Genomic DNA, 27,866 nt, shown 5'->3' on the forward strand with positions numbered 1-27,866 from the left:
AAATATGTATGTAATTTAATTCTTAGAATAAGACTATTTGTAATTCTTATAATGAGTCTTTTTAAAGTCTTGTTTACAGAGAAGGAAATTCAAGTAGAGAGGTTGAGTAGACTTAATCAAAGTCACATAGCCTGTAAGCAGCAGAACTGATTATTTAGACAGCATTGTCCAACAGAATTATAATGTGAGCCACATTTGTAATTTTACATTTTCTAGCACCTGCATTAAAACATAGTGAAAGGAAACATGAAGTTAATTTGAAGAATATATGTTGTTTTACAAGGCACACGCAAAATTTTGTCATTTCAACATGTAATGAAAAAAATTATCGAGTTATTTCACATTCATAAATTCCTTGACATCTGGCCTGTATTTGATACTTGCGGTGCCCCTCACCGTAGACGAGCTGCATTTCAGGTGCTGAGGGGCTGCGGGGCTTGCTGGCTGCCATATTGGACAGCATGGGTCTAGAGCATACGTTCTTAATTGTTCTGCCACTTGGACCATACTTTGGGGAAAAGTATAATTTCAACTTAAATTTTCTTAATGAAGACTTCTTAAAAAGGGATGACTGTATCAAACTACAATGACTCTTTGGGCTGCAGTTTTTGCATACGTAGATGCCACTCAGACAGGCATCTGCAGTCCTCCTTGGGGTCTCCTGATTTGTTTTTATTCACTGATTTGTACCGGGAATTATTTTCTTCCTGTCTCACAGAACTTTCCTGAACATTTTCTAGAGCATTATAGTTCTTATCCTACCACACAACTGTATCTTGCTTTATTAAGGAACATAAGGAAGGTTAACTTCACTGCACTTCCTTCTGTAGAACATTTAGGATACTGGCTTGAATTTGTGGTTCCTAGGACTTTCACCAGAAGCTTATTTTTCAAAAAATGTCAGGCCTCCTTCTGATAATATCCCGTTAGTTATTGAATTGAGTTCTTACTCTAGTAGTCATAAGAATTTGTTCCGTGTAAAATGGAAGGTAGTGTGTGGCAATCCTAGTTTTTAGCACCATAAAATAAAGAAAACTTTGCTACCATCTATTTGGGTGTGTCTTTCTCAGTTGTGCTGCTTTCCTGGTAAGAGGCTTCTAAGGCAATATTTTTATCTCATTTTAAAATTTATTTCTAAGAAGATAGTAATTACTCTGCTTATTTCATGTCCTTCAAAATCTGAGCTGCACTACCAGGAAAATTAGAAAAAATATTTTCAAGCAAAGGCACATTTGCTTTTTGGGTACCAAACCTGGGCCTCTGGCATGGCAGGTGAGAACCCTGCCTGTTGAGCCACCATGGCCCGCCCAAGCACATTTGCTTTTGAACCAAAAAAAATTCTCATCTGTTAGCCTGTTAAACATAATCTGTAATCAGAAATCATTGGTTTACATTTCTAGGGGCTGTCATTCAGCCATATGGCCTTTAAATGAATGCATTTTCTGCATATTGGATTGCAGTGCTGGACTGTCACATGTGTTCAGTGGTATAAAAGAACCTGAGCCCAGTAAAATATTTCTAATGTTCATTTCCAGAGACGTTCTTGGAAACATTTCATGTAAACAACTGGCAGTTAAAAATGTTTCCCTTTACTTAATAATTAGTATTGTTCATACTATCGGTTTAAAATATTTTATTTCTGTATCTGTTGTGTTATTTATATCTTCCAAAAAGAATTAATGCTACTAGGTACTTAATAAAGATTTGCTGAATGAACGAATTTTTCAGCAAAAACATGATATATGTTGTATCCATTGACTTACTTCACATTATAAAAAAACAAATAAGTATATAATAAAATGGGAAAAAGGGAAATTATTTCACTAAGCTCCAAATGAGGAATCTAAGGAAAATGATCACTAAATGTTGTCCTGAGGTTCCTAGCAAACAAGACCGAACACAATACATAATTTTGTTGCTGAAAATGACATTGAATAACCTCAGGTAATTGTTAATGTTTTTTCATTCTTCTTCATTAGGAAATGATGTATGTCTGGAATGGTTTTCCAATAGTGAGCAAAAGAAAAGACCTTTCTGAAAATTTGTTGGTAACTGTTGAAAAGGCTGAAGCAGCTTTACAAAATGAAAGTAAGTGTAAAAAGTAAGAGCCTATATATCCTTTTCTCTTCTCCCCTCCCATTCTCCTTTCGTTTCCCTGGTTGTACTTCTACCCATGCCAATTTGTGTGTGTCGCGAGGACAAGAACTTGAACTGAAGACCTTGGCGGGGATGGGAATGGAGGGCTGCAGGCAAGATGAAGAGAGGAATGAGCACATGCTACAACTCGGACGAACATTGAAAGAAGCCAGACACAAAAGGGAACTATACTATGGTTCCGTGTATATGAAATGTCCAGAATAGCCAAATCTATAAAGGCAGAAAACAGACTAGTGGTGGCCTAGGGTTGGGAGTTGGGGAGAGTAGGAAGGGTAGAGAGTTTCTTTTGGGGGTGATGAAAAAAGTTCAAAAATTGATGGTGGGGATGGTCACACAACTCTGTAAATATATGAAAAGCCATTGATTTGTATACTATAAATAGGTGAATTGTATGGTATGTGAATTATATCTCAATAAAGCTGTTACCAAAAAAGTAAAGATGAAGGGGAGAAGAAAACCATTCACATTTTAGAGCAGCACAAGGAAAATGTACATGTCCTTGTTTTAGTTTTTTGTGAGTTTCCACTTTTTAGAGTATTGTGTTTTTTCAGCCACAGGGAAATAAACGTTTTTGAGTTGAAATCTTATTGCAATTTAATTATTTTACATGTTACTTTTGGTTTTACTAGAAGACCAACTCCAAATTAGCTTCATTTACTGGAAGCAGCTGGCATAGTGGAGGGAAGATCAGGAGGTTGGGGTTTCTAGTCTCAGTTCTGCAGCTTTCAGACTCTGGGAAACACACCTCCTCATTTTGGGCTGCAGGTCGTTGCTGCTGCTTGTATTGAAAAGGAGCAGTGCTGGGCCAGCTGATATCCAAAGTTACTTTCTTGCCCTAACATTTTTCTGGTTGTGTTTTTAATAGAAATATTATCTTTTCATAAGCAAGGTCATAAGTGAAAGCTGTTGTTGTATTCCTTCTCAACCCCCCAATCGTTTGGATATATCCCAAGATAACGGTCTTAGGTTTTGAAATACTCTAATCACAGGCATAAAATGAAGTTTCTGTGGTGATAAACATGGTAAAGGATATAAAAATTCAGGAATGGTTAGGGAAAATAATTTAATAACCATTAACTCATTTTTTCTTAACTGGGAAAAGATGCCCCTGAAAGAGCCCTGGCTCCAGACGCAACAAACTTCCCACGTGGGGGATTAAATGATTGAATTGGCTCCAGGAATGAGGACTTCATTTGGAGGTTTTTTGGTATTGGAGTTTCTGTATCAAACTGAAATGTTTAATGAGGTTTCTCTTTTAAATTACCCTCTAAAAATTAAACACACAATTTTTAGGCATAGGTGGAAAAAAATCACCCATATTTTTACTACTATAATACAGTTACTTTAAAATAGTTGTATATTCCATTCTAGTCTTACTTTTGTAGTTGCAATCACTGTGTACCTGGAATACATGCTATCCAATTTTTTTTCATTTAGCATATAAGCATTTTTTTTTCTTATGGCTAAATAGCCTTTATAATGATCGTGAACGCTTTATAGCACATTCTGGTGGAGCTAATGTATCATAATTTAACTCTTCCGTTGTTGTTGGACATTTAAACTGCTTTCCGCATTTAAAATAATTCTAGCTTTAGTTTTCCATCAGTGGGGAAAGAAATATGAAAGGATGAAAGCTGAGTCAGTGGACTCATCTGCCAGTAAGGTCAAGGTTGAGGCCAGATGGCTAAGAAATCAAAGAGAACAATGCTATTGGGATGCCACTTCCCAACCTCCCCACCCTCCACCCCTCACCCCTGGTCTCCTTCCACCCCAGTCGCAGGCCGTCAGGCAAACATAGGCCAGTGCTCAAAGGTAAACAGGAGGTGCATTGAATCACGTGATTTACTCTACTTTTATTGAAAAAAATGGTCATATGCAAAGCTTATCTGTTGATGCAGGAGTGAGTGCTATCACCTGCCATATTGAAGGTGGTGCTTTTATTGAAAAAAAAAAACAAACTGAAGTAGGTTCCCTTTGTCTCTCTTTTCCCTCCCCCTTTCACAGAAAATTTGTGACATTTCATCCCCTTATTGAGGTGGAGCTTAGGTAGAATAGTCAAAACATTGAGGTATTCACTTCAGGGACTGAGAATTCCCTTTGAATTCTGGGCTACAGGGAAGCAAGAAGAAGAGAAGCCTCAAGAAACTGGGATCGGAAAGAGGAAGGCAAAATTGGTATTGTTTCACAAAGAGCCACAGAAACGTATGTTTAAGTACAGATTGTAGATTCCTAGATGAATGTTTCAGATTTTGGGTGTTCTAGATACCCCATCACTAACATATTCTCTGCATAGTTTTATTAGTGGAGAGTTTTGGTAAGTTTCCTTATCAAATATTGTTAAATTATTTTTAACATGAAATAATTTCAACCAGGAAAAATATTCTCTCTTGATCTGAGATAACTTAAAGCCACACCATTGTGAAATTCAAATGAAAGGCAAATATGAAAGTTCACCTTAAAAAATGAGATTTCAAAATATGCACATCTGTAAAAATCCATTTGGTCTATTAACACATTTACTTATATTCATTTTTGTTAAATAAGTTCAGCCACTTTTCATTAATTTGCTCATTTGAACACCCTTCATTTTTCCATGGTAAGTATAGAAATATGATGTGTACAGGAAATATTATTCCTGCTCTTAAGGGTATTAGCCATGATTAAACCCCCAAATATCCATAAAGCTAAATGCATAAATGAACATGTTTCAAAATAAGTGGATATGTGAGAAATGGAAGGAAAAGGAAAACCCCTTATTATCAAATGAAAACATTTGTAGCAAATTTTTTGCCAGAAAAAAACAGGTCAGCTTTTCTTCTTCCATTTTCCAACAACGATCAGGGTTTTACTTCAGTAGAATTAATTCTGGTATTTGAATGTGTAGTCTCCATAGTAAAGACTAATGCTAATAGGTACTACCAAAGAATGGGGACTTTGTATGTCCAGAAGTCTTGGTATTGAAACTATTGGATATTTCTCTTTTGGGCAGGCTTTTTTTCCTTCCATTTATTCTGTCCCTCCATTGACTGAGAAAAAGTTAGAGTAGTAATATATGGTAGCAAACCATGCATTTAAAATGCAATAGAGGTTTAGAGGACAATTCTATCTCTGATGCCATGTTGCTCCTTCCCACCCATTCCTTTTTCTTCTAATGATATATGAGAATGAGAGGCTTTGGAGATACATAAGCAGGAGTAAGAGAAGCTGAGACAGGCACACTGTGCCTATGTACAGTCCTTTCTTTGTATGTCCTTTCCTTGGACAAAAATATGGTTTTATTTTCCGAAGATCACCTTTGCTACCTGACATCCTGTTCCCCCTCCCTACCCCTTTCCATTCCCAATAGGCAAAGAGTTGTTAGGCCTTTTTAGTAATTAAGGGCTCCTATCCTAAAGAGTGGGAAATAATCCAAAATTAGAAAATGTAGTTAAGATGTAAACCTGAGATTACTTCAGCCTCCTCCACCTCTACCACCATTATTAGGAATGGAACATATTTTTCCCTTTCCTGGCTTATAAAGTGTCTATAAAGTAAAAAATGATGACAAATTCAAATGGTGTTCTCTTCTGGCAGTGTTCTGACCCATATGTGTGAGAGGTTGGTCGCTGATAAGAAAGGTGAAATTCTGTTTAAAGACAGAGGAGCACTTGATAATGTGCCTGGAGTTAGTATTTAGTCATTAATTCTATAATGTTTCATTTCTAATTGAACTAAATTCAGCATGTTGCCAGAAGTTGGCATAGTGGTTCTTCTTTCACTATTCGTTGCAATTAGTTTGCTCAGTGAAATTATATAGCAAACATAATCTGAGTTGTGTAAAAGGAAGAGTATTACTTACTTTATGACTATTTACCAAATCCATTTTCATATTTTCTAGTGGTGCATTCTTTTGAGGGGTGCAGTGCATGGTCTGGGAATTGAACCCGAGTCCCCTGCAAGGAAGGCGAACATTCTACCATTGAACCACCCCTGCCTGCACCCATGATTATCTTTTTAAAAGTTCAACAGTTATTTTTGTAGATTGGACCTCAAACTTCTTTTTTTCCTACCATTTTATTATTAAATCCCTAAATGCTTTGGCAGCTTATCATGTGATTTTCTTTGAAGGTAAAATGGAAACCCTCCGTGTTTGAGATTTTCATCCATGAATGCAAGCCTGAGATGACAATCATGATCAAGCATTCATATTTTAAGGGGAAACAATCATTTGATAGATGGTGGCTTGTAGTCTGAGGAAATGACAATGTTTTTTCTTTCTGAGGTCTTTTGAGGAATGTATTATTTTTTGAACCAGTTTGCCATAACCTCTTATGTATAAATAGCTCACTAACTAAAAACATAAACACATGCTAAAGATGATTTCTGAGGTTTGTACTGAAAGCAAGATGATGTCAACATGAGCGCCTCATTAATTCATGGTTTAAACAAAAATTAAGTATGGCTTTACTGGTACTATAACTTTCCAGAATGGTGTGTGTTCCTTGACAATGTCATCATTCGCTGAGCACCAGAATGTTGTTGTAACACAAACTCAAGAAAATGCTGTACTCAGTAGTGTTCAAAAAAGTGGTAATAAAAGTTAACATCCAATATGGACCCTAAGGGTTTGGTTCTAGGCCTGAAAGATACTGTTTCATTGACTATTCCAATAAACATCCATGATTGGGAAGAACAGATTTTTGTGTGTGTTGGAATAATGGTCCTTAATAAGTAATTGGACAGGTAATGTGGCATAGGTAACTGAATTTCTTGGTGAATTGTCAGAGTTTGAAAATTATAGGTCCATATTAGTTGTTTTTATCACCTAGCAGTGAAAGATCCCTTCTAGTTGACTCAGTAGCATCATTAACCTCCCATGGATAAGCAGTTCACTAGCTGAAACATCAGCGCATGCTAAGGATGGCTTCTGAGGTTGTATTGAAAGCAGGAGGATTTCAGTATGAGAGCTCATTAGTCCATTTAACTGTCCCTCCCACCTAGTTGTCACAGCCTGAAGTGTATAAATTACAGTCTGTCTTTTAATGACTTCTTAGTGCATAGAACTTGCAAAAAACAAAATCCAAGAGTGGCAGACATGGAAGAGCTGGATGTCACAGATAATATGGTTGCTTCTGTTTAGTAAATGTTTGCCTTGAACTGTAGAAAGTAAAGAGTCATTTCCAAACAGGAAAACGTGGTGGGGACGAATCCTTTATGTTTCCCTTAAGCACTTAGAACTTTGGTGGGCGATTTTAGGTGTCTTTCAGGCACCTCAGAAATGTTTTGTCTAATTTTATACATAATTTCTCCCCAAAAGAATATAACCTTGGAGAACTGACCGTATGCTGTAAGCATAATGATCTGGAGAGGGCATTTTTACTTCTGGATGTTTAATGGGCATAAGGCCATCTGCTGCTCCATATGGGACTGCTGCCCTCTCCTACATTGAAGCGTTGGCAGTCATAAGCCAAAACAACAGGAGGAGGCTGCCGTCTTGCTCCCTGAGGCTTTACCTTTTACACAATTAATAAAGCTCTTAGTACTTAGAGTTCAGATTTTCTGTTCTTGTACCTAAGGTCACATAACCACTTACGATTTATTTTAAGTAGATAGAGTGGTGTTCTAATGAAATAAATTCAACATTATTTTTATTTTAAAAATTTATTGTATTTAACTGAGGATTAACAAATGCTATAATATTTTCCTTATTTTTAAATGTTCGCTCTGAGACCTAATCGCTGTTAATTGTCCCTCTTAATTAAGATTTCTAAACGTACTCTTTTTGTGTCTGTTTTGTTTGTTCTGTTTGAAGACTTTAATGATTACTCCACGGATGACGAGTGCTTAGTGAAGTTGCTGAAAGGATGCTGCCTGAAGAATTTACAAAGGCCCTTACAAGCTGAATTGTGTTTCAATCATGTTGTTCAGAGGTAAAAAAAAAACAAATAGAAAAATTAACCTGAGTGCAAAGTGTGGTTTCTGGAGAATTACTGTGAGAAAATGTTACAAAATGCTTTTAGCTCTTGCTGCTGAACTTTTGCTTCTGTTACCAGAAAACAAATCCAGTAGCATTTTCTTTGTTCTATGTGGACAGAATTGTAGTCTAATTGGAACATAGCTTTATGCCTTTCCACTTGATGTTTAGACGTAGCACACAAAAACTGAATTTATGGCCAGGGTAGCAGGTGTCTACCTTCTAAATTTGTGGATTTTATTTATTCATTCATTTATTCCACAAACATTTGAGGACCCACTATGTGCCAGATTATGTGCTGGATCCTAGACATTTAGAGTTGAGTACACAGGTTTGCCATCATTGTGATGAACAGTGTAAACTGTTGCTCTTTTGGTAAAGGGCATTTTGTATGTATAAAAGCAAGGTGTTTTGTTTTTTTTTTTTTTACAATTGCATTGATGAAGGTGTCTTGCTACTTTATGAAACTTAGAGTGAAATCACAGCCCTGATGTCTAGCTCTGTTTTCTACATCTGAGGTCATAAATCTAAATATCTCCAAGGACCAGACAAGTAACTTCGCTGAGTGAAGCAGGCTGAAGGTGGGCAGAACTGGTGGGCACGGTGGATGAGGGAGGTTATGTGTTCTCTGGAAAGAGTGCAGCCATTCCTTAGTTCTAACTGATTATTGCATTACAAAATGTATTTTGTAATATTGTTAATCCCTACAATTTTTCAAGAGTCCAAAGTCTGGATTTTATGTAAAATCTCCTGATTTGGAAATATTAGCCTAAAATGTTTGAAAATACTTCATAAGTCAAGTGTATTACAACCTTGGACACTATTTTGCATACTTTGTTCTATATCATATGCCTTTCCATCCATGACCACCTGATCCCCTTCCTTCTGACAATATTTAGTGGAAATATAGAAATGCTAACGGGAATGCTAACTCATCCCTACTATGCTGAGCTGCTGGGAACCTACATCTGGAAGAAGCTGATCAGTAAATTTGGGGAGGTAACTACAGCTGGTAGAGAAATGGGAGGGTGCTTACTTTAAGGGCACTTTTAGGATTCTAGAGAAGTGGCCCTAAGCTGGGTAAAATGTATACCAGTACCTGTACTTACTCATGCAGCATTTTGGCTTTGATCCAGAAGAGTTCCTTAGCACTGAGTTGGGAAATATAATTACCAAAGATTTTGAAGCTTTTGTGACTGAGTTCACATAATTGTTTTAGATGATACTTTGATTTAAAGAATAGCTTACATTTCTCTTTGCTAACTCCCATACACTTAGAGTGTTCACATCAAATTTACTTCAGTAGCAGAGAATGTGGCAGTATTGTGAGAATACTGGAGCTCTACCTTTCTTAGAGAGATTAACATCCTTCAGTTAGAGTGGAGTTTTATATTTTAGCTAGATAAAAACTTGAATTCTGCTTTCTGGTCCCTGTGTAAAGACTCTTTTTACATCTTCATCTCTGATAATGATTTTTACTTCTGTCATTTCCATTGGAATTTTAATGTCTAGAGTATAAGTGGACCCCTGTTTTCCCCCCAGAGGAAAACCATCTCAACCAAAATTTACGGAGAATTTTGGTTGTGCATGGGTTTCCTGCCCTTCTCCAGCACCAAATGGCTTTTGCCTATTGTCAGTGCAAGATCTGAGGCAGACAAGTTTCCTATTCCCCGCCTCTAGTGGCAGATGACTTTTTATCTCATTCAGAGAAGGGCCTGGGACACAGATGGGTTTCTGCCTGTCCCTGTGGCATCTGACAATTGCCTTGTACTCGTGCACAGTCTAGAATGTGGTTGGACTTCTCCAGGTTCTTCTGTTCCAGTCTCAAAAGTATGCATACCTGAATGGGGGCCAAGGTGGCAGCTCAGTGAGGCGTGGGATTTAGTTCGTCCTCCAGAGCAGCTAGTAAATAGCCAGGGACAGTACAGAACAACTGCTGGGGCCACCTCAGTGATGGGACATGCAGTGTACCCCAGTCTGGACCAGCTGCGATCCCACTCAGAACCATGAGTCCTCCAAGCTGTGGTGGCCGGCACCCCTCCCCCACAGGCTGCTTCTCAGAAGGGAAGGAAAGGGACTTTGCCAGCAGCAGGAGCTGAGCCTCTACCAAGCTCCAGTTGTGGAATTAATTAACAAATTCTGACTACTAAAAATAGGCCTTCTATTTTTAGATGAGCTAAAAATTCAGATGAGCTGAACCTCAAAAAGCAAAAGTCGCTGGTTTTTGCCCCGGCACAGAGGGGGCAGGGCTGATGGAAAAAAAGAAGGAAAAAAAAAGGTCTTTCTGGATTTAAGAAGGTCTGGGCCCTGAAGGAAAGGGTGGGGGGTGGGGGGCACATAGGACCTGGAGATACACAGAGTAACGTACCAACTTAAGCTCTTGATTGGCAAACCTGAGGAACTGGGGTCCTGCTTGACTACTCTTTGGATGCAGCCCAAGGCTTCTTGGGCTCCAACTGCCCCAGGCATTGGCAGAATTAAGCTTGTTTGAGGGCTAGTTTGGAGCCAGTGCCTTCCCCTGAAGAGGGGTGGGGCCCAGCTCAGGTGGAATCCCTCCCTCAAGGAATTCAGACACCAGGGTCTGGAAAAGTGAAGCGATTAAAACCAGCCTACAACCTCTCCTCTGTCTCACCACGCCCCCAGCAGGGAGAGTCCACTGAAGTTAAAGGTACTGCATCACCTTGTGCTAGTGGGACCCACAGGTAGACAAGCACCACTTACTGGGCAAGTAGGAAAAACACAGAGTTTGTGTGATCTAACTCTTTGGCACTTTCTGATGGCTTTAAAATAATTGTGATTGTGTATATTATCAGCTGGTTCTCATTGTTATGATGGGAGTAACATTCTTTGCAGCCTTCTATGTCCTGAGTGGAAGTGGACTGATCTTTGATATCTGAACTTTTAATTTCATTATAGTGCTCTTCTGCTCTTGGGACCACTTTTTCCTCTTCTCCTTTTTGTTTTAATTTGACAAACATGTATTAGATTTCTACTATATGCCGAGAACATGGATCAATGTGATAATCTTACATAGTTTTAACATCTAGTATCTAGATCCTATTTTTTTAGTTCATTATTCTTTTTCCTTTTGCTACTGAAAATTCCTATTCTAGTTTGCTAGCTGCCGGAATACAATATACCAGAAATGGAATGGCTTTTAAAAAGGAAAATTTAATAAGTTGCTAGTTTACAGTTCTAAGGCCGAGAAAATGTCCCAAGTAAAACAAGTCTATAGAAATGTCCAATCTGAGTCATCCAGGGAAAGATACCTTGGTTCAAGAAGGCCGATGAAGTTCAGAGTTTCTCTCTCAAGGGAGAAGGCACATGGCGAACACAGTCAGGGTTTCTCTCTCATCTGTAAAGGCACATGGCAGATACAGGGTCATCAGCTAGCTTTCTCTCCTGGCTTCCTGTTTCATGAAGCTCCTTGGGAGGCATTTTCCTTCATCTCCAAAGGTCACTGGCTGGTGGTCTCTCTGCTTCTCATGGTTATGTCATTCTCTGTTCTCTCAGAATCTCCCCCATTCTCCAAAATGTTTCATCTTTTATAGGATTCCAGTAAACTATTCAAAGACTCACCCGAATTGTGGGGAGACATGTCTCCACCTAATCCAGTTTAACAACCACTCCTGATTGAGTCACATCTCCAGGGAGATGATCTAATTACAGTTTCAAACATACAGTACTGAATAGGGATTAGAAGAAAAGGCTGCCTTTAAAAAATGGGATTAGGATTAAAACATGGCTTTTCTAGGATACATAAATCTTTTCAAACCAGCACAGACCCCCACCAATAAGCAATCATATCCCAATATTAATAACCTAAAACTGTGAAATACTGTGGAGATAACATGGATATGCAGGGCTCATCTCACCCCCTATGCCTCATTTCTACTCATTTCCTCACTCTTTGGGAAAAAAATAGTAAAATGGGAGAAATTTAGAGAATGGGAGGGAAAGTGTACTAAAAAACTCGAGTGCTTGAATATTTGAGACTGATTAGTCTATAGAAGAGAATACTTACTGATACATAATTATTTTCAAATGGAGGGGCTACCATATTAAAAGAACTCAACAAATTTACTTTATTCACAAGGAGAAATTTATAGTGGTCATTGTTACCAAGCAATAGCAAGGAGTGGTTTGGAAGCGAAGGAAAGTGTGAAATATGAAAGGGAATATCTTAGAAAAAAGTTTACATAGTTAGCCCCCATTCAAAGAGCTACTTTCCACAACTGCAAATATTGTAGAAAGAAAGAACATTTAGTAATTAGCTGGAGATTTCCAGTGTTCCCCACTTTGTGGGGGCAGTGATGCCTTTTTCTTTTTTAAAAAATTATCTAAATGTAATAGGTATATAAATGGAATGTATATGTAATGTAATAAATATATATGTGTAAACATAAATATAATCTAGTAAGAGCAGTTTGGAATGACTTTGGAAAAGTTAAAATGATCTAATTTCCCTTCTTCCTTTTCATTTTGAAAATAAATAAAAGGTTAAGTTGGCTCCAGTTTAGAAGCCCCTTAGAGTGTTCTGCACTGGGGGTGGTCGTGCTTTCCACAGGGATGTGATGAGAGCACTGACTGTCACAGTGACGGGAAAGAGGGAGCATACTGTCCCGCGCTGGGTAGGGGTCAGAGATGCTCAACATCCTGCAGTGCATAGGATAATATCGCACAATGGAAAATGGTCCTGTCTTCTAATGCAAATAACTCAGTGTTGAGAAGCATTGGATTTGGGTCTATGTCATTTCAGTCCCTGTACAAAGAGGGACTGTTTCTTTGTTCTCAATAAAAAGCACTTTCTTGAAACTTAGGCATAAATATTAGATACTTCAGTCTTCAAAAGGTATTATTAGAATTAGAAATTTGAAGTGAGTTTATTTGGGGAAAGTATGGTAACTAGCTATGTTTGCCACTTGTGTTTTCATGGCATTGCTTTAAATAATTCAACTTTATTGGAAAGAATTGCATCTTAACATAATATTTTTTTTTAAGTGTGGAAAGAAGTAGTCAAATAATGTTAACTTGGCAAAAAAGGAATTTATCTCACTTAAGGAGATTCACTTCCTTATGAATCTCCAGTAATATATAATTTCGTTGGAAATTAATGTAGTTACTATAATACCCACCTTCTTTCATTAGAGTTTGTCTGGTATATCTTTGTCCATCCTTTGATTTTCAGTCTTTTTGAGTTGTTGAGGTTTTTAGGTATATCTCTTATAATTAGTGTATAGCAATTTTTCCCCATCCCATCTGACTATCTCTGAAACTTAAACTGGTAAATATATTATATATGCTAGTATATTTTTATTTATTTTCCATCTACCCTGTTTTTGCTTTTCTTTTTTTTTTTTTTTTTAGCTTATTATGATAAATTACAAACAAACAGAAAATTAAATGACCAGCCATACACTTACCACCTAGATTGAACTCTCATTGGCATTTTGCCACACTGACTTCAATTTGTTTCTAATCATTTGTTTTTCAGTCTTTTGCTCTTAGAAATGATACTGTGATGAATAATCTTGTGCATGATTTATTTCATATTTGTGGAAGAGTATCTCCTAGGTAAATTCCTACAAGGTAGATATTGCTAAATTCCCTCCTTTCAGGTTCTACCAGCAACATATTCCCCAACCAAGTGTGTAATCTAAGTGATAGGTGGGAAATGCTATCTCAGTGCTTTCATTTGCACTTTTCTTCAGAAGGGTAATGTTGAGCATCTTTTCAAATTTTAGAGGTCATTTACATTTTTTTTACTATGAACTGTCCATGTGTTTTGCCTATTTTTCTATTACCAGATTTTTAGTCTTTTGTTGTCTTAATTTGTAAGAGCTTTGGGTATGTTAAGGAGACTAGCCTTTGCTTGATGTAAATTACAAATGTTTTCACCTAGTTTTTAATATGGCTTTTGACTTTGCATATAGTTTTTTTTTTTTTTAAGTCCAGCAAAGCCTTTTCTTTCTTAGGTATAGACTATATCAATCTTTTCCTTTATTGTTTCTGTTTCTTGAGGCATAGTTACAAAAGGCTCTCCCTTACTTCAGATTATAAAAGCATTCATTCATGTTTTCTTCTTGAAGTATAATCTCTTTTTTTTCTACTCAGCTCTCTAATCATTTGGAGTTTTATCGTGATATATGCTTTAAGATAAGGATCCAATTTTGTCTTTTCCCAAATAGCTTTCCAGTTGTTCTAGCACTATTTTTTTTTTCTTAAAGTTTTTTTTATTGTAAAATATCACATATATACAAAGCAAAGAAAGAAAATGGCAATAATTTTCAAAGCATATTTCAACACGTAGTTACAAAACAGATCCCAGAGTGTGTCATAGGCTACTATTCCACCATCTCAGATTTTTCCTTCTAGCTGTTCCTAAACACTAGAAGCTAGAAGAAATATTAAATAGTGATTCAGCTGTCATACTTATTTGCCAAATCCTATTCTCTATGTTATACCTCCTTTTATCCTTCTCCCAATCTGTAAGGATCTTTGGACAATGCCCATTCTGACTTTTTCATGTTGAGAAGGGGTGTTGACACTAAAAGATAGGGGGATGTAAACCCTCTGAGAATTATAGGTTCCAGGAAAGCAAACTTGTAGTGCATGAAACCTTTATCGAGTCTCAGTTTGAGCTCTAGATGTTCTCAAGAGTCAACAAGAGTTTTGAGACTCCTTGAGTCAGCAAGGAGTCTGGGTTGTTCAAAAAAGCTATCCAGACAGGTTGATTTAGATTACTTGTTACAGAAAATCTAGGTTCTAAACCTAATAAACCTCCTTCCCTTTGGTCCCACACAGTAGGTGAAGGTCTAGAGTACATACCCTGTATTCTGATTTACCTTAGACCCAGCAAGGTTGGCTTCATTTTAACTCTAATGGAGGCCCGCTCTCCGCTTTAGTTACTTTAACTGTTATTGCATAAAGCTATGCTAGCCTTCAGGGCTGTAGCACTCCATCTCTGGGTCCTAGGCGTCACAGAGTTACTCAGAGTCCCAGGGAAATACGAGCTGACACACATATAGCTTAGCATCACAGCATCCAGATATACATTTACAGCTTTAGACTAAATGTGACTGCTATAAGTGCTTGCATTCTAGGCTCCAGTTCTCTTAAGAGTATTTTGCTGAAAGATACCTTAACATATTTGTTCTTTTGTTTCTGCCTTATTTTGTACAACACATTGTGCCAAAGGTTTATTCAGTTTTTTGCGTCCCTCTCAAAATCCTTTTTGTAGCCACACCATATTCCATCATATAAATGTATCACATTTGCTGTTTCCAGAGTTAATCCTTAAAGTCATCTTTCTAAAGGGGAGTCATAAATTACCAGGGCAGGATTTAAGGAATAAAATAAAAGATTAATTTAAGTGTACTATTTGATTGCCGTATTTCTAAGGTGTCTTAACTGTATAATGACAATTTTTCCTTAAAATTTGGATTTTCCCTTATAATAGGCTTATTACTAGTGTACTTATTTTCTGAGGAATAAAAAAAAATGGTAGGATGATACTTTTCTTGTTCTGTTTAAACTTAGTTACTTTTCATATGCTCTTTTAGTGAAAAGCTTCTGAAGTATGATCACTACCTAGTGCCATTCACACTGTTTGAGTTGGCGTTTTTGTACAAAAGCCAAGGAGAGATCGACAAGGCTATAAAGGCCCTAGAGACTGCAAGGTAAGTGGTGATAGCAGCTTTTTCTTGATTACTTGGATTCAGAAAGTTTATACAAGCGCAACCTTGAAGGTACTACAAGTATGAATGTCAGTATCAGTGTAAGGACAGCAGCAGTAACATAAGACATTTATGAATTACTAAGTAACGTAAAATTAGTAACTATTCCTTATGCTAACTTATGCTTTGTTTATTATGCTCATAGTTTTGTTATAATTTTGCTGTTTTCAACCCTCTTAATCCTTGGTCCTCTGATTATTTACAGATACGGTAGTTGTGGACATTCCTTTTGAGAGATTTCTAACCTTTCTTTTCTGTAAAAAGGGTTGGCAATTTTTTTTTCTGTAAAGGGCCAGGTAGTAGGTATTTGAGGCTTTACAGTATAGTCTCTGTTGCAACTACTCAATTCTGCCATTGTAAAGTAAGCCATAGACGACAATGAGTAAACAAATGAGTGGAGGGATTTGGCCTTCAATTCGTAGTTTACCTGCCCCTGGTCTCTCAACCCCATGTATCATTTCCTTGGAAAGCCACTGACTTTATCTTTGCACCTTTCTCTGACTCTGTTCTCTCCATCTATTGTGGTCAGTTTCAGAGTTCTTTATTATTTCTGTTAGACAGTGGTTCTCAGATTTTTGATCATGGCTTACTCAGGTGGGACAAATGTTCCAATACAAATCTAGGTGTCAGAAAATTATAAACTGTAGATACTGTTTTCCAAATATACATTATTTGGACATATTTAATGTTACTTAAGTAATTCACAATAAGCCACATTTATAATGATGGAAATAAAAGACAAGTAATTTCCTACTAAAAGGCAAGACAGGCAGCAGCCAAAAGCTACCACTAAACTCAAGACGGTACCTATAATGCAAAGGTAAACATGCTTCCTCTTAATTTGAAGACTCTAAATTGTCTCCAGGTTCCTTTCTGCAGTAGTGTTGCTGAATTGGATTCCTGGGTTCTTGGTCATGCTGCAAGAAATAATTCAAGGGCACAGCACAGATAGAGTAAGCAGCTAGAGAGTTTATTAAGTAACGCATGTGAGAAGACATGCAGGCAAACTTGTGAAAAATGAGAGGTGAGAGCCCCTGGTACTGTGGAGGAATTTTCTTTTATAGGTTTTTGTTCCTTTTTAAATTTTTATTGACTTTTAATACCCTCCCCTTAGCCCTCCTTTGTAGTTGTTTGATCACAGATGACACGCTCAGGTGGGGTGCTGTTTATTGCTTACCTGCCCTTACTCTCCCCTCCCCCTCCATGTTCAGGGCTTCTTCTCCTACCCTCTCTTCTCTCCAGGGTGGTGCCTGGTAGTAGATAGTGCATGTGGGTGAGTGGGCTGCCACCTGTTATTTGCGTAGGTGGGTAGCCCCAGGCAGGTTGTCTGTGCAGGACAGGCCCTCCTGACCTTGATTAACCACCCTTTCTCTAGGGCTTCTTCACTGTTTCTTCTCCCCCGTCTCAGGTCCCTGTTCTAGTTAGCCTCAGTGGCAGCTTTGCAAAATTGCTGAAATGGGTAGACAGACATTGAAGAAAATACTTAATTACATCCTTTGAAAAACTCTAGTAAGATGCTAATTTTGGTTTTTGAATAATACACCTTCATAACCCTTACCAAGGTTACCATTAAGTAGCACTGAGACCTGTATAAAGTGGAGAACCATAGAAGTGAGCGCCACTGCAAAGAATGAAGTTCTGTTGTGGGCCAAGGAGGTGTGTGGAAGCAGGTGCCATGCCTGCCATTCCAGTTTGCTATGTCTTAACAATTCTAGCAAAGGGATATGAATATGAATGGTTTGAGTCACGTGTTAAATTATCTATGATTTTCTGTGGCCCCTTCTGACATTGTTGCACGGTATTTATTGGCCAAAGCTTTGCTATTTTCGTATGACAACAAGAGTAAGTAATTCTGATGTATTTGTTTCAGTTGTTGTTTCATGAGAGCTTCAAGAGTTTTTTTTGAGTGATTGATCATGTTCACCTTGCTTCTATGCTTGCAGGAGGCTGTTTCAGATATTTCCAATTTATAAAAGGAAGTAAAACTATTTAAGAATACTTGACAAAATTTGCTGTATCTTCCTCATAACCTTCTTGCAGATTTTGTGAGTGGCTTATTGGTTGAGTAGAACATTCGGTTCATCATCACCGGAATGCTTTTAGCAATTCAGAATATTATCCCTGCCTTTCCCCCAACCCTACCCCCAATCCCCCAACCAAAATCTGCATTTCAGCAAGGTGCACTGTCACGCATATTAAGGTTTGAAAGAAAGAAGAAATAAGAGATTAGAGAGAGGAAGAGAAGGGTGGTTGTGCCTTGTTTTGCAAAGGAATTTTGACTTTACAATCTTATTATTGTCTTCAGAAACAACTACAAAGATTATTCCATGGAGTCCAGACTACACTTCAGAATTCAAGCAGCTCTTCACCTCTGGAAAAATCCTTCAGATTGATGAGGACTTCAGAATGGGGTTTTCCCTCAATTAGCATTGCCATCTGCTACAGAGTAGACCTTGTATTAAAGTGGAAGAATGATTGTAAACAAAAGACAAGAAACTAATTTTATTGTCAATATTTTCTCTTATCTGTGTGGCTTACTGTTGGTCTACAAAATTTTTTTTTGTTTTTTACTCCCTATGGAACAATGTTCAATAATATCTAGAAAATTCTTATATTTTGTCTCCCCCCCAAAATTTTCATATTAAACTTGAATTGGGGAGTGAAGAAGTCTTTTAAAAGACTCAGAGGTATAATATAAAGTCTAATTAGAGTATTTATTTTTTTAATGTAGAAATGTTTCAGTAGCAAATGGCTTACATATTGAGCCATTTTTAGATTCGTTGGTCAGTTAAGTTTCAGAGATATTTCGTTGCCTAGTATTTAAATTCCCAGAGTGGAAATAAAAAACATCTAAATTCAAAGATACCTTAACAATGACCTTCTGGAGACTTCTGAAAAAGCCAGCGGAGGGTATGAACAGGGACAGGATAATGTTGCAGCTACTTAATAGGTTGAAAAGTTCCTGTTTCTAGAAAAGATATATTATGTTATTTTTAAAATTCTTTCTTCATATTGGTGAAAAGGTACTGAGATATTTTTGAGAGTCTATCTTTTTGAATGTATTAAGTGTATTATATTAACACAGTTTTGAAAACCTGTGTATCTTAGGGGAAAAAACTCCATGAGAGTCTGAAAATATGAGTTGATTATTTTTCCTATAGGAGCAAAGTAAAATTCTGGCCACTTTAAATAGTATGTAAAATATCAATAATTTTACACTTATGATACTCTGATGTGTAAGATCGAACTTTTAAACCTCTCTAGACCTATGACAGTCCTGTAGGTGTTTGGACTGTTCTTAGACCTTTAATTGGGGAATGCAATCTTGGGATGGTAGGGAGGAGTGCCCAGTATTGTGGGGTCCTGGCCTAACTGCTTGGCTGGGGGACCTTACCTGAGTCTCCTGCTCAGTGAGCATCACCACATTTTTACCATCTGTGAATGGAAAATAGAGCAGGTGACTTTCAAGTTTTCTGTTTTATAACTGAGTTGTGTATTAGTATGTATTTTCAACAATGTTCAAATGCTCAATCACAAATCATTCCCTCTTTTATTGTACAATCATCACTGTTTTGTTCCCCGCCTCCATTTGTACGCATGATCGCTGAGGACCAAGTTGCATCCAGAACAAGGTAAAATGATGAGTGGATCGGTGAATTAGGGTTTTGTCCTGTTTCTATTGTGAAGAAGAATAACTTGCCATGGAAGCCTCTGCAATTTAACAGAAAGATCCCGGGACTGGGAGTCAGGAGCCCCATCTCTGTTGGTTAACAGTTCCTTGACATGGAGCAAGTTGCTTACCCCTCTCTGGGGGTCAGTTTCCTCATATGTACAGTGGAGATAGCAATAGTACTTGGTGCTTATGAGGTTTTAGTTAGATAATGCATATGATATAGCTCTTTGTAAACTGTGAGGCACTGAACAAGTTTGAGTTTTTGTAATAGTTATGGTTTTTATGCAGTGATTACAAAAATACTGGCTGATTATGGGGGCCCTATTATAAAATGAAGTAAGCTGGAAAGTCAAACACCTTTAAATTTATTCATGTGATTGATCCTGGCAATAGCCCTGTTAATGAATTTGTGCCTTGCTATTCCTTGCTACGTTGTCCTGTGTGCAGTAGGTGTGTGGTCTAGTTTTCTTCCCTGTCCTGATTCTTGACTAATACTGTGAATGTATTTCCAACAGAAGATAATTAATACAATTCGAGTCAGAGAACCACCCTTCCACAGGGTATGCTGGTAGATAACAATATGTGCAGTTAATATGAATAATATAACTCTACTTTTGGACAAAAGAAATAAAATCAGCTGATATGACAATGTGGAAAATATGTTCAATAGTTATTTTGTAAATAACTTTGAAAAAAGTTTACAAATCCCTTAGAAGAACTTTGGTAGCATTGTTTTGAAAGCATTTACCCCCATTTTGTATGTGTGAAGTTACAATTCAGAGCAGAAGAACAGTAAAAAATTCTCTTTCTGGCATAAATTGAAAACTTTTAAACTAATAGTAGTTTTTATTTCAATTCTGCATGACCAAACATATATAAAAGAAATTAATAACTGTTTTATTAATTTTCCTTTATTTTTTCTTATTTTGTTTTGATTACCTCATTTTTTTTATGTTTACCTAGCAATATGGATAATTTATCCTGTAGGGGTTTTTTTTTTTTTAATTTTTATAGTGGTAACATATATGCAGAATTTCTGATGTTGACCATTCTCATGTGTACATTTCAATGATGTTTATTGCATTCACAATATTTTGCTACCATCACTACCATCTATTACACACAATTTTTCATCACTCCAAGCAAAAACTCTGTACCCATTAGGCAATAACTCCCCATTCCTCTTCTTTCCTCCTTCAGCCCCTGGTAACTTATCTTCTAGTTTCTGTCTCTGTTTATTTATTCTAAGAATTTCATAGAAGTGAAATCATACAATATTTGTCTATTTGTGTCTGGTTTATTTCACTCAACATAATGTCTTCAAGATTCATCCATGTTGTAGCATTATTAGAACTTGATTCCTTTTCATGGCTGAATATATTCCATTGTATGTGTATACCAGATTTTATTTACCTGTTTATCTGCTGTTGGACATTTGGATTGCTTCCACCTTTTGGCAATTTCGAATAATGCTGCTTCAAACATTGGTGTAATCCAGTTGTTTTGTTTTTTTTTTGCATAGGCAGGCATTGGGAATCGAACCCTGGTCTCCAGCATGGCAGGTGAGAACTCTGCCTGCTGAGCCCCATGGCCTGACCAACCCAATAGATTTTTAAACTTTTGTAATGTCGTTAATGGTATATATATTTATCCAATACAATGGTATATGTATTGAACATTGCCTGCCATGTTCAATACATTGTGATGATACTAGTTTCTTGTGACATTAGCTAATACTTCTTTTTTGTTTTGAGTTATTTTGTGATTTAGGGTGTTCTGTGAAGAATGAGTACTGAAGTGACAGTGTTTTGTCTGATCTTTTGAGGGGCATATGTGATGGTGGTTGGGCTGCCAATGTGTCAGTAGTTTGTGCAGTTTGCATAGTTCCAGTATAACTGCCTTTTTGTTTGGTTTGGTTTGGTTTTAATGCACAGGCAGAGTTCTGACTGGTGCTCTTTAAATTTAGTATTCAAGTAGAGGTTTTGCTTTGTTGGACTATTAACGAGTAAAGTATGATTTCAGCTTGACAGTTAATGGAAGATTAACTGCATCAGCTCTTCTATGGGTGTATATTTGGCAGTTTTTCTATGTTTCTTCTGGATAAAAAAGGTTCCAAGGTACATAGAAAAGAAGGCAGAGATGAGACCAGAAACAATAGGGAGGTGAATTCCAGGTTAACCAGCTTCAGGAGAGATTTTTAATCACTGGAGCAAATTCATCAGCATTTCACAGTGTAACCAGTTCTTTTGCAAAGGTATGAGTTTAGCAAGGTGTGGTGCAACTGTCCGTCCACCCAGGCCTGGATGCTGACACTAGTTGAACGTTCAAGCTTCATATAAGTTAGCTGTGTAAGAAGAATAAAGCTCCCCTCTTTCAACTTAAAAGTGAACGCCTCCTCTGTTAAAGCTTCTTTCAGGGGTAGTTGTATTGTGAGAAGCACCAGCAGTCCTTGCTATTCATATTCATTGTGATTCTCCTTTTCATCCATTCCTTTAAAGTGAGTGTATTGATTTTTGCAAATAAGATTCAGAAGGTTTTCTTCCCTTGAAAATTAAAATAAAAAGGTCTCTGTGACTGTCTTAGTTTGCCAGAGCAGCTGTACAAATACCATAGACTTGTTGGTTTAAACAACAGAAAATTGTGATCTCATGGTCCTGGAGACTAGAAGTCTGAGATCAAGTTATTGGCATCATGGTCCCTCTTGAAGGGGAGAATCCATTCCACGTCTCTTGCCTGGCTCTTGGGGGCTGACTGGCAATCCGTGGCATTCCCTGGTTTGTGGCAGCACAGCCCAACTTCTCCTGTCATCACATGGCCATTTCTTCCTGTCTCTCTCTTACTGTCTATATTCAGATTTCCTCCCCTTGTATGGTCACCAGTCGTATTGGGTCAGGGTCTACCCTTATCTAGTTTGGCCTCATCTTAACTAACAACATCTTCAAAGATCCTATTTTACATATAAGTTCACATTCACAGGACCAGGGGTTAGGATTTGAACATGTCTTTTTGCGGGACACAATTCAATATATAACCGACCGATTGAAAAAAATTTATGAAATTACTCTGTTGATTTTTTTCCTAGTTCTACTCTCCATATTTATAAGTCTTAAATTCAAATCTGTTTAGTAAAAATTGAGTTGAGGTAAGTCTCCAGTGGTTGTATTGATGCTCTAAGGTATGATGATTCATCGGGCCTGGAAGGGATCCTGGAAATTATCTCCTCCTCTCCAGCCTAGAAGCAGAGTTGTTTTTTCCTCCAGTCCTGCATTATTGAAACAATGCTGTCAAGGGAACATTCACTCATACAATACCATGTTTCCTGGAATTCTGACTTTTACTTGTTGTCTTCTATGTTCACCTATAATCACCATTGTTGCATTGTCAGTAGTGCTGCATATATACACCTAAATTTGTAATTTCTGTTTAAGCATCCTTAAACCCTCCTTTCATCATGTTTATTCATTCTTCTACAGATTCTCAAGCCATAGGGACCTTTGCACATTATTAGAACTCCTTATATGCTTGACTAGGCTTATTCTTAAGATTGCTGTTTTAGTATCATTTTACAGACTTTTCAGCTATACCACAATGAAACATTAAAGCCAACTTCAGCACAAAATATTGGAATTGTAGTGAAAGTGACTCTTATCTTTTGGATCTTAGTAGATTTCACAATTAAAATATTTTCCAAGACAATATTATTCTGAAAAATTTAGTGAAACATTTTCAGTCCTTTAATATTATCAACACTTCAACATCGAATTTTTCAACTGAGCCTAATATTACTATTTAAAGGTTTTTAGACATGAGTTACCTACTTAGAGAAAATTTGACAGATGGTTTATTTAAAGTTATTTATTTTATGCATTTTGCTATCTCTTCTTACTATTTTTGGATGTGTATGATACCTAAGTAATGTGCATAAATGTAATTGATATGTTTTTACTCTCTTTAGACAATTTTTGACCAGATACATCTAACTATAAATGGATAGGTAGATAGAAAACAGCTTACAATACTAGACAAAATTTTCTATTGTTCTTTCAGTAGGAGTGTAGGATCCACTCCAGAGTATCCAATTATTTACATATTTTTTTACTTTAAGTTTTAAATTGCTCATTGAGCAAACTTTCTGCTTCCCATTGTTGGTAGTTTTGTCTTTTATGCATTTGCTGTTAGATTTAGTTGCTTTAGAATGTTGAACTTGAAATGTAATGCCAAGGACACATCAAATTTATCATGAGGAAAAATATCTTTTGTGTTGAGCACATGCCATGTGATCTCGATGGTTAGAGTTTCTTCTTAAGGAGTGGCTGTTGAAGTCCAGTCCATTTGTTTATAACTTCATAATTACAGAAAGAAATGATATAGGTACTATTTACTGGACTGAGATGGCTGAGCAGGTTCTTGGCCTGAATGATCTAGAAGGGGTATGTGGTTTTAGCCTCAGAGTAGGTCTAACTCCCATTTCCCTCCTGTTTACAACATTCAATTACTTGTGTTTGACACAGTGATACTGTAACATGACTTTGCTTGGAAAAGTCAAAGTAGCTGCCTCACTGTATTTAACTAATAAAGAATGCCTACAGATTCCTACAGGTGTGATATTTAATAAGAAAACTCAAGGTACTCTAATACTAATCTTCCTTAAGTAAAAGTTGCTGAATATTGCTATACAATATATCTTCTAAATTAATCCCATAGTTCTTAAAAATACATTATTTAAGTGATGAGTTTAAGGGATGCTGGTATATCCCAGTGGGAGATTTTGTTTATTGCTGTTTAATACTTTCTAGTTAATTGGTTTTAATTATTGGTCATCTGTAGGGCACCACTTTAAAAAAAGAAGAAAGATGGTCTTAGGTCTCAGTGTCACAGAACTGATAGCCAGAAAAATTGGATAATAGGAGCATATTAAAGAATACAACTTAGTATTTCATTTTTAAATGAATTATATTATTTTGAAATGCAGAAAGTTCTTATTCAATTTGAAGGTATGACACTCTCTGCTTTGGAGATCATGTACATATTTAAAAACATTCTTATCTCTAATGGAGCAAATGTCCAGGCAGCAAATGTGGGTATAGTAAATGAGTTTAAACAATTTTCATTAATTATTTTACCTTTCCCTGAAGTGATTTTGTTATTCATAATAGATGATTGCTTTCTGTGCAATGATTTATTTTTCTTTAAGAAAATAATTTACATGAAAAGAGACATTATGGTAAACATTTAATATCTTAGGCTGTTGGTTAGATTTAATGGCTTAAGAAAACAGTACTGTTGGTTCTGTTTAACTAAGATTTGCAGGAGAACACATGTATTTCACTGATTATATACTGCCCAGAAAAATTACTTAATTCTCAATAATATGTTTCTTCCTCACATTGTGTTAGGGAAAAATTTATAAAAGTGGTTTAGTGGTTTATTTTTAATTATATTCCTTTTTTCCTTTTAAGACTGTTGATATCTAGATATATGAATGAATAACAACTGGCTCATTTATATATTAGTGTTTAAAATATTTATTTGTAGATATACATAGAAAACTTGAATTTTTTGATGCGTCGCTAAATCATATGCAAAGGCAAAATATATATTTAATAAATAAGAAATATTATTTTATTACTGAAGTTTATTTCTAAAACAAATTTATTTTATAGATGCTTCACTTCAGAAATTTTACTTTGCCTAGAAACAAATGAATAAACCTGTCACGTGATCTGGTCACCTGGAAACTTCTAATGTTAAACTTGACATGGGCATTTTGAAAATTTTTTATTACATGTATTTTTAATTTTTTATTTGAATTAAATAAAAAGAAAGTTGGAGGCCATACCGTTTTGTGAACCAATGTGAAGTTTCCTCTTGAATCATCAAAATTACCTACCTGTATGTACTTTATAATTCAATGTAATATTGGTACAAATTGTCAGCATTTTATCTCACTTTTCCTCTTCTCATTGCATTTTGACTTGGTCTCCTCTAATTTTCCCATTCCCAGCAGTCACAGTTTTATAGAGAAAAACATTTTTAGAAATGGAAGACATAGGAGTTGTATGGAAGACAAATGTGTTAATAACATCCATCTGCCGATCAAGCAGAAATTGGATCTGATACCAGAATGTAAAGTAGATTGTAACGATAAGAGCATTTTACAGTACAAATTGAGAAGGAAGAAGAAAACTGTGAGCTTTGGCTATTTTTAATATAAAAACTGTGTTCCCAATGAGTATTCTCTTCTACTGATTTTGTTAATGTTATCATCTATGATTTGTAAGCTAATGCTGATATGAGATCTAAAGTTTCAACTTGAAGACAGCAGTTCCTAGCTATAGTCTATTTTTAACATTAAGACATTTTTGAAAACAGATGTCATCTTAGAAATTGTATTTTTAAGAGCAAATAAATAATCTCTGCTGGAAAGTCAACACGGTTTTTTTCATTCTTTAGTACTACAGAATACTCTGTATTATTAGATTCATGTTGAAACTGGCAGATGTTCTCAGACTTCTGTATTTTAATGCTAATGCTGGTTTACCTACAGTATGCGGTTGAATTATTATTTAAATAAATTATACCTGATGGAATTAGTCTTGTTCTGGTTGCTGTACGTGTGGAAGATGTACACAGCATCTGTTTTGCTGTTCTCTATCTGTTATGTGATGTAAACCAGGATTTTTAATTTTTGGTAAGACTTTTTTTTTCTAATTTAACTTTAACAGGCACTTATGAAGACTCTTCTTTGAGCCATATTCTTGGCTGGGGCATGAAAAGATAAGTGGCATAGAATTGTTGTCCTGAGGGAGGATTGCCTTCTCTTGCATCTTTTTAATATCTATCTAATTGTTCAGAGATTTAGATTGGCTGCTAATGTATCCAGTTTAATGAGGAATCCTTGCCATTCAATTTAGCACAGTGAAAAAAGTATGCCAGTCTGGGAATCAGAAAATCTGTATTTAAAACTGGACTTGGCATGTGATTCCTCCTCCCCATCCACATTTCTCTGCAGCTGGTCAAAACCGTTTATAAAATGGAGACAATTTAACTATTTCATTCAACTCCTGGAAGAATCAGAGGAGGTGGTATGGAAGAACTACAAAGGGCTAATATAACATAAGATGCTTTCTTTCCCTCCTTTCTTGTATGAATTAGGGTAAGCTAATGTGTGTGACAAATCAGATGTTCGTCTCGTGAGTGGCTTTTCACGTTGTGATTCAGTAGCCCAGATTCTTTCAATCCTACGGTGCTGCCATCTTCTGCATTTGGCTCCTGAGTTTGCATTGCCTCAGGCTGCCAAAGGGGAAGGAACATGGAGGGTTGCCTGAGGGAGGTGGCGTACATCTGCATATCATCTGCTCAGTTCCGTTTGCTAGAACTCAGTCATCTTTGTGTCACCTAGGAACCAAAAAGGAATTATAATCTAGCTGTGGATTTAGGGGAAAGAGGATATGAGTTTGGGAAACAGATTATCTACCATACCCCATTTTGGCTATAGCCAACATGGTTTTCCCAAAATTTCCTATGCTTTCATTATTTTCTTTCCTTTGTTCTTTGGCTTGAGGAGTTTGATAGATTAGGTTGAATGTAGAGAAACCAAATTGAGCTAGCCACTTGCACATTGCATAGAAACCCGTGAAGGCATATAAACAAAAGGTGTCTTATGGAACCCAAGGCCAGGAATATGGGAGATCCTCTGTAAGTATTTGAGAGAGCACTTTTTTTCCTCTCCTCTTTTGCACATCTACTACTTTCTCAGCAGATGAACCTTGGCTAGTGGTTTATAGGCCATATAATGGGAGAAAGATGGCCGCATCAACAAAAGATTTATTTTCCACTCATACTCTATTTCAGGCCAGTGGGGGATCTGCTCTGCATTGTCTTCCAAATGAGGCCATGGGCTACCAGGGTCCCCACCTGAATGAGAGAGGGGAGGGAGCCCTGTGTATGTGAACTGAGACTTAAAAGCATCTACCTCGAATTGACACAGAGCCGTAGCTAACTTGAAGTGGGCAGGAAAGTTCCACCTGTAATGCGTGTGGAAGAGATGAGCCAGGAGTACAGTGAACAGCATGAATAACTATCGAAGTCCACCTTTCTGGTCACCAGATACGTGTTCATTCTCCTCCCTGCACACAAAATACACTCACTTCTGCCCCAAGGGAGAGAATCTGAAAGTCCTGTCCAGTTGTGGCATCTGTGAAGCATTCACTACAGTCTATTTCAGATCCAAATGTACTTCTAATTGATGTGGAGATGATGAAGTAACATTATTTGCTCTCTACACACAATGTATATACAGGGTCAACAGAGGCGAGACAACCACAGTAAATACCCCCTTTGGAAA

General features: G+C 36.8%; 1 protein-coding gene across 12 annotated transcripts in view; it reads left to right on the forward strand.

The window, feature by feature from the left end:
* TTC39B (tetratricopeptide repeat domain 39B) overlaps positions 1-21,169 on the forward strand; it is a 310,342-nt gene extending 289,173 nt beyond the window's left edge. For 9 of the 12 annotated variants that reach the window (XM_077148141.1, XM_077148146.1, XM_077148148.1 and 6 more), the window contains 5 exons: positions 1,980-2,088; positions 4,273-4,359; positions 7,949-8,066; positions 15,673-15,789; positions 18,152-21,169. In XM_077148141.1, coding sequence (XP_077004256.1) covers positions 1,980-2,088; positions 4,273-4,359; positions 7,949-8,066; positions 15,673-15,789; positions 18,152-18,239 — 519 coding nt within the window. In that variant the 3' untranslated portion in view covers positions 18,240-21,169. Of the gene's footprint in view, positions 1-1,979; positions 2,089-4,161; positions 4,360-7,948; positions 8,067-15,672; positions 15,790-18,151 lie in introns of those variants that run through there. The other 3 variants (XM_077148143.1, XM_077148150.1, XM_077148151.1) reach the window with 2 other exon arrangements.
* The last annotated feature ends 6,697 nt before the right edge of the window (positions 21,170-27,866 follow it).

Source organism: Tamandua tetradactyla, chromosome 2 (genome assembly GCF_023851605.1).
Source record: "Tamandua tetradactyla isolate mTamTet1 chromosome 2, mTamTet1.pri, whole genome shotgun sequence".
NCBI classification, from domain to species: domain Eukaryota; kingdom Metazoa; phylum Chordata; class Mammalia; order Pilosa; family Myrmecophagidae; genus Tamandua; species Tamandua tetradactyla.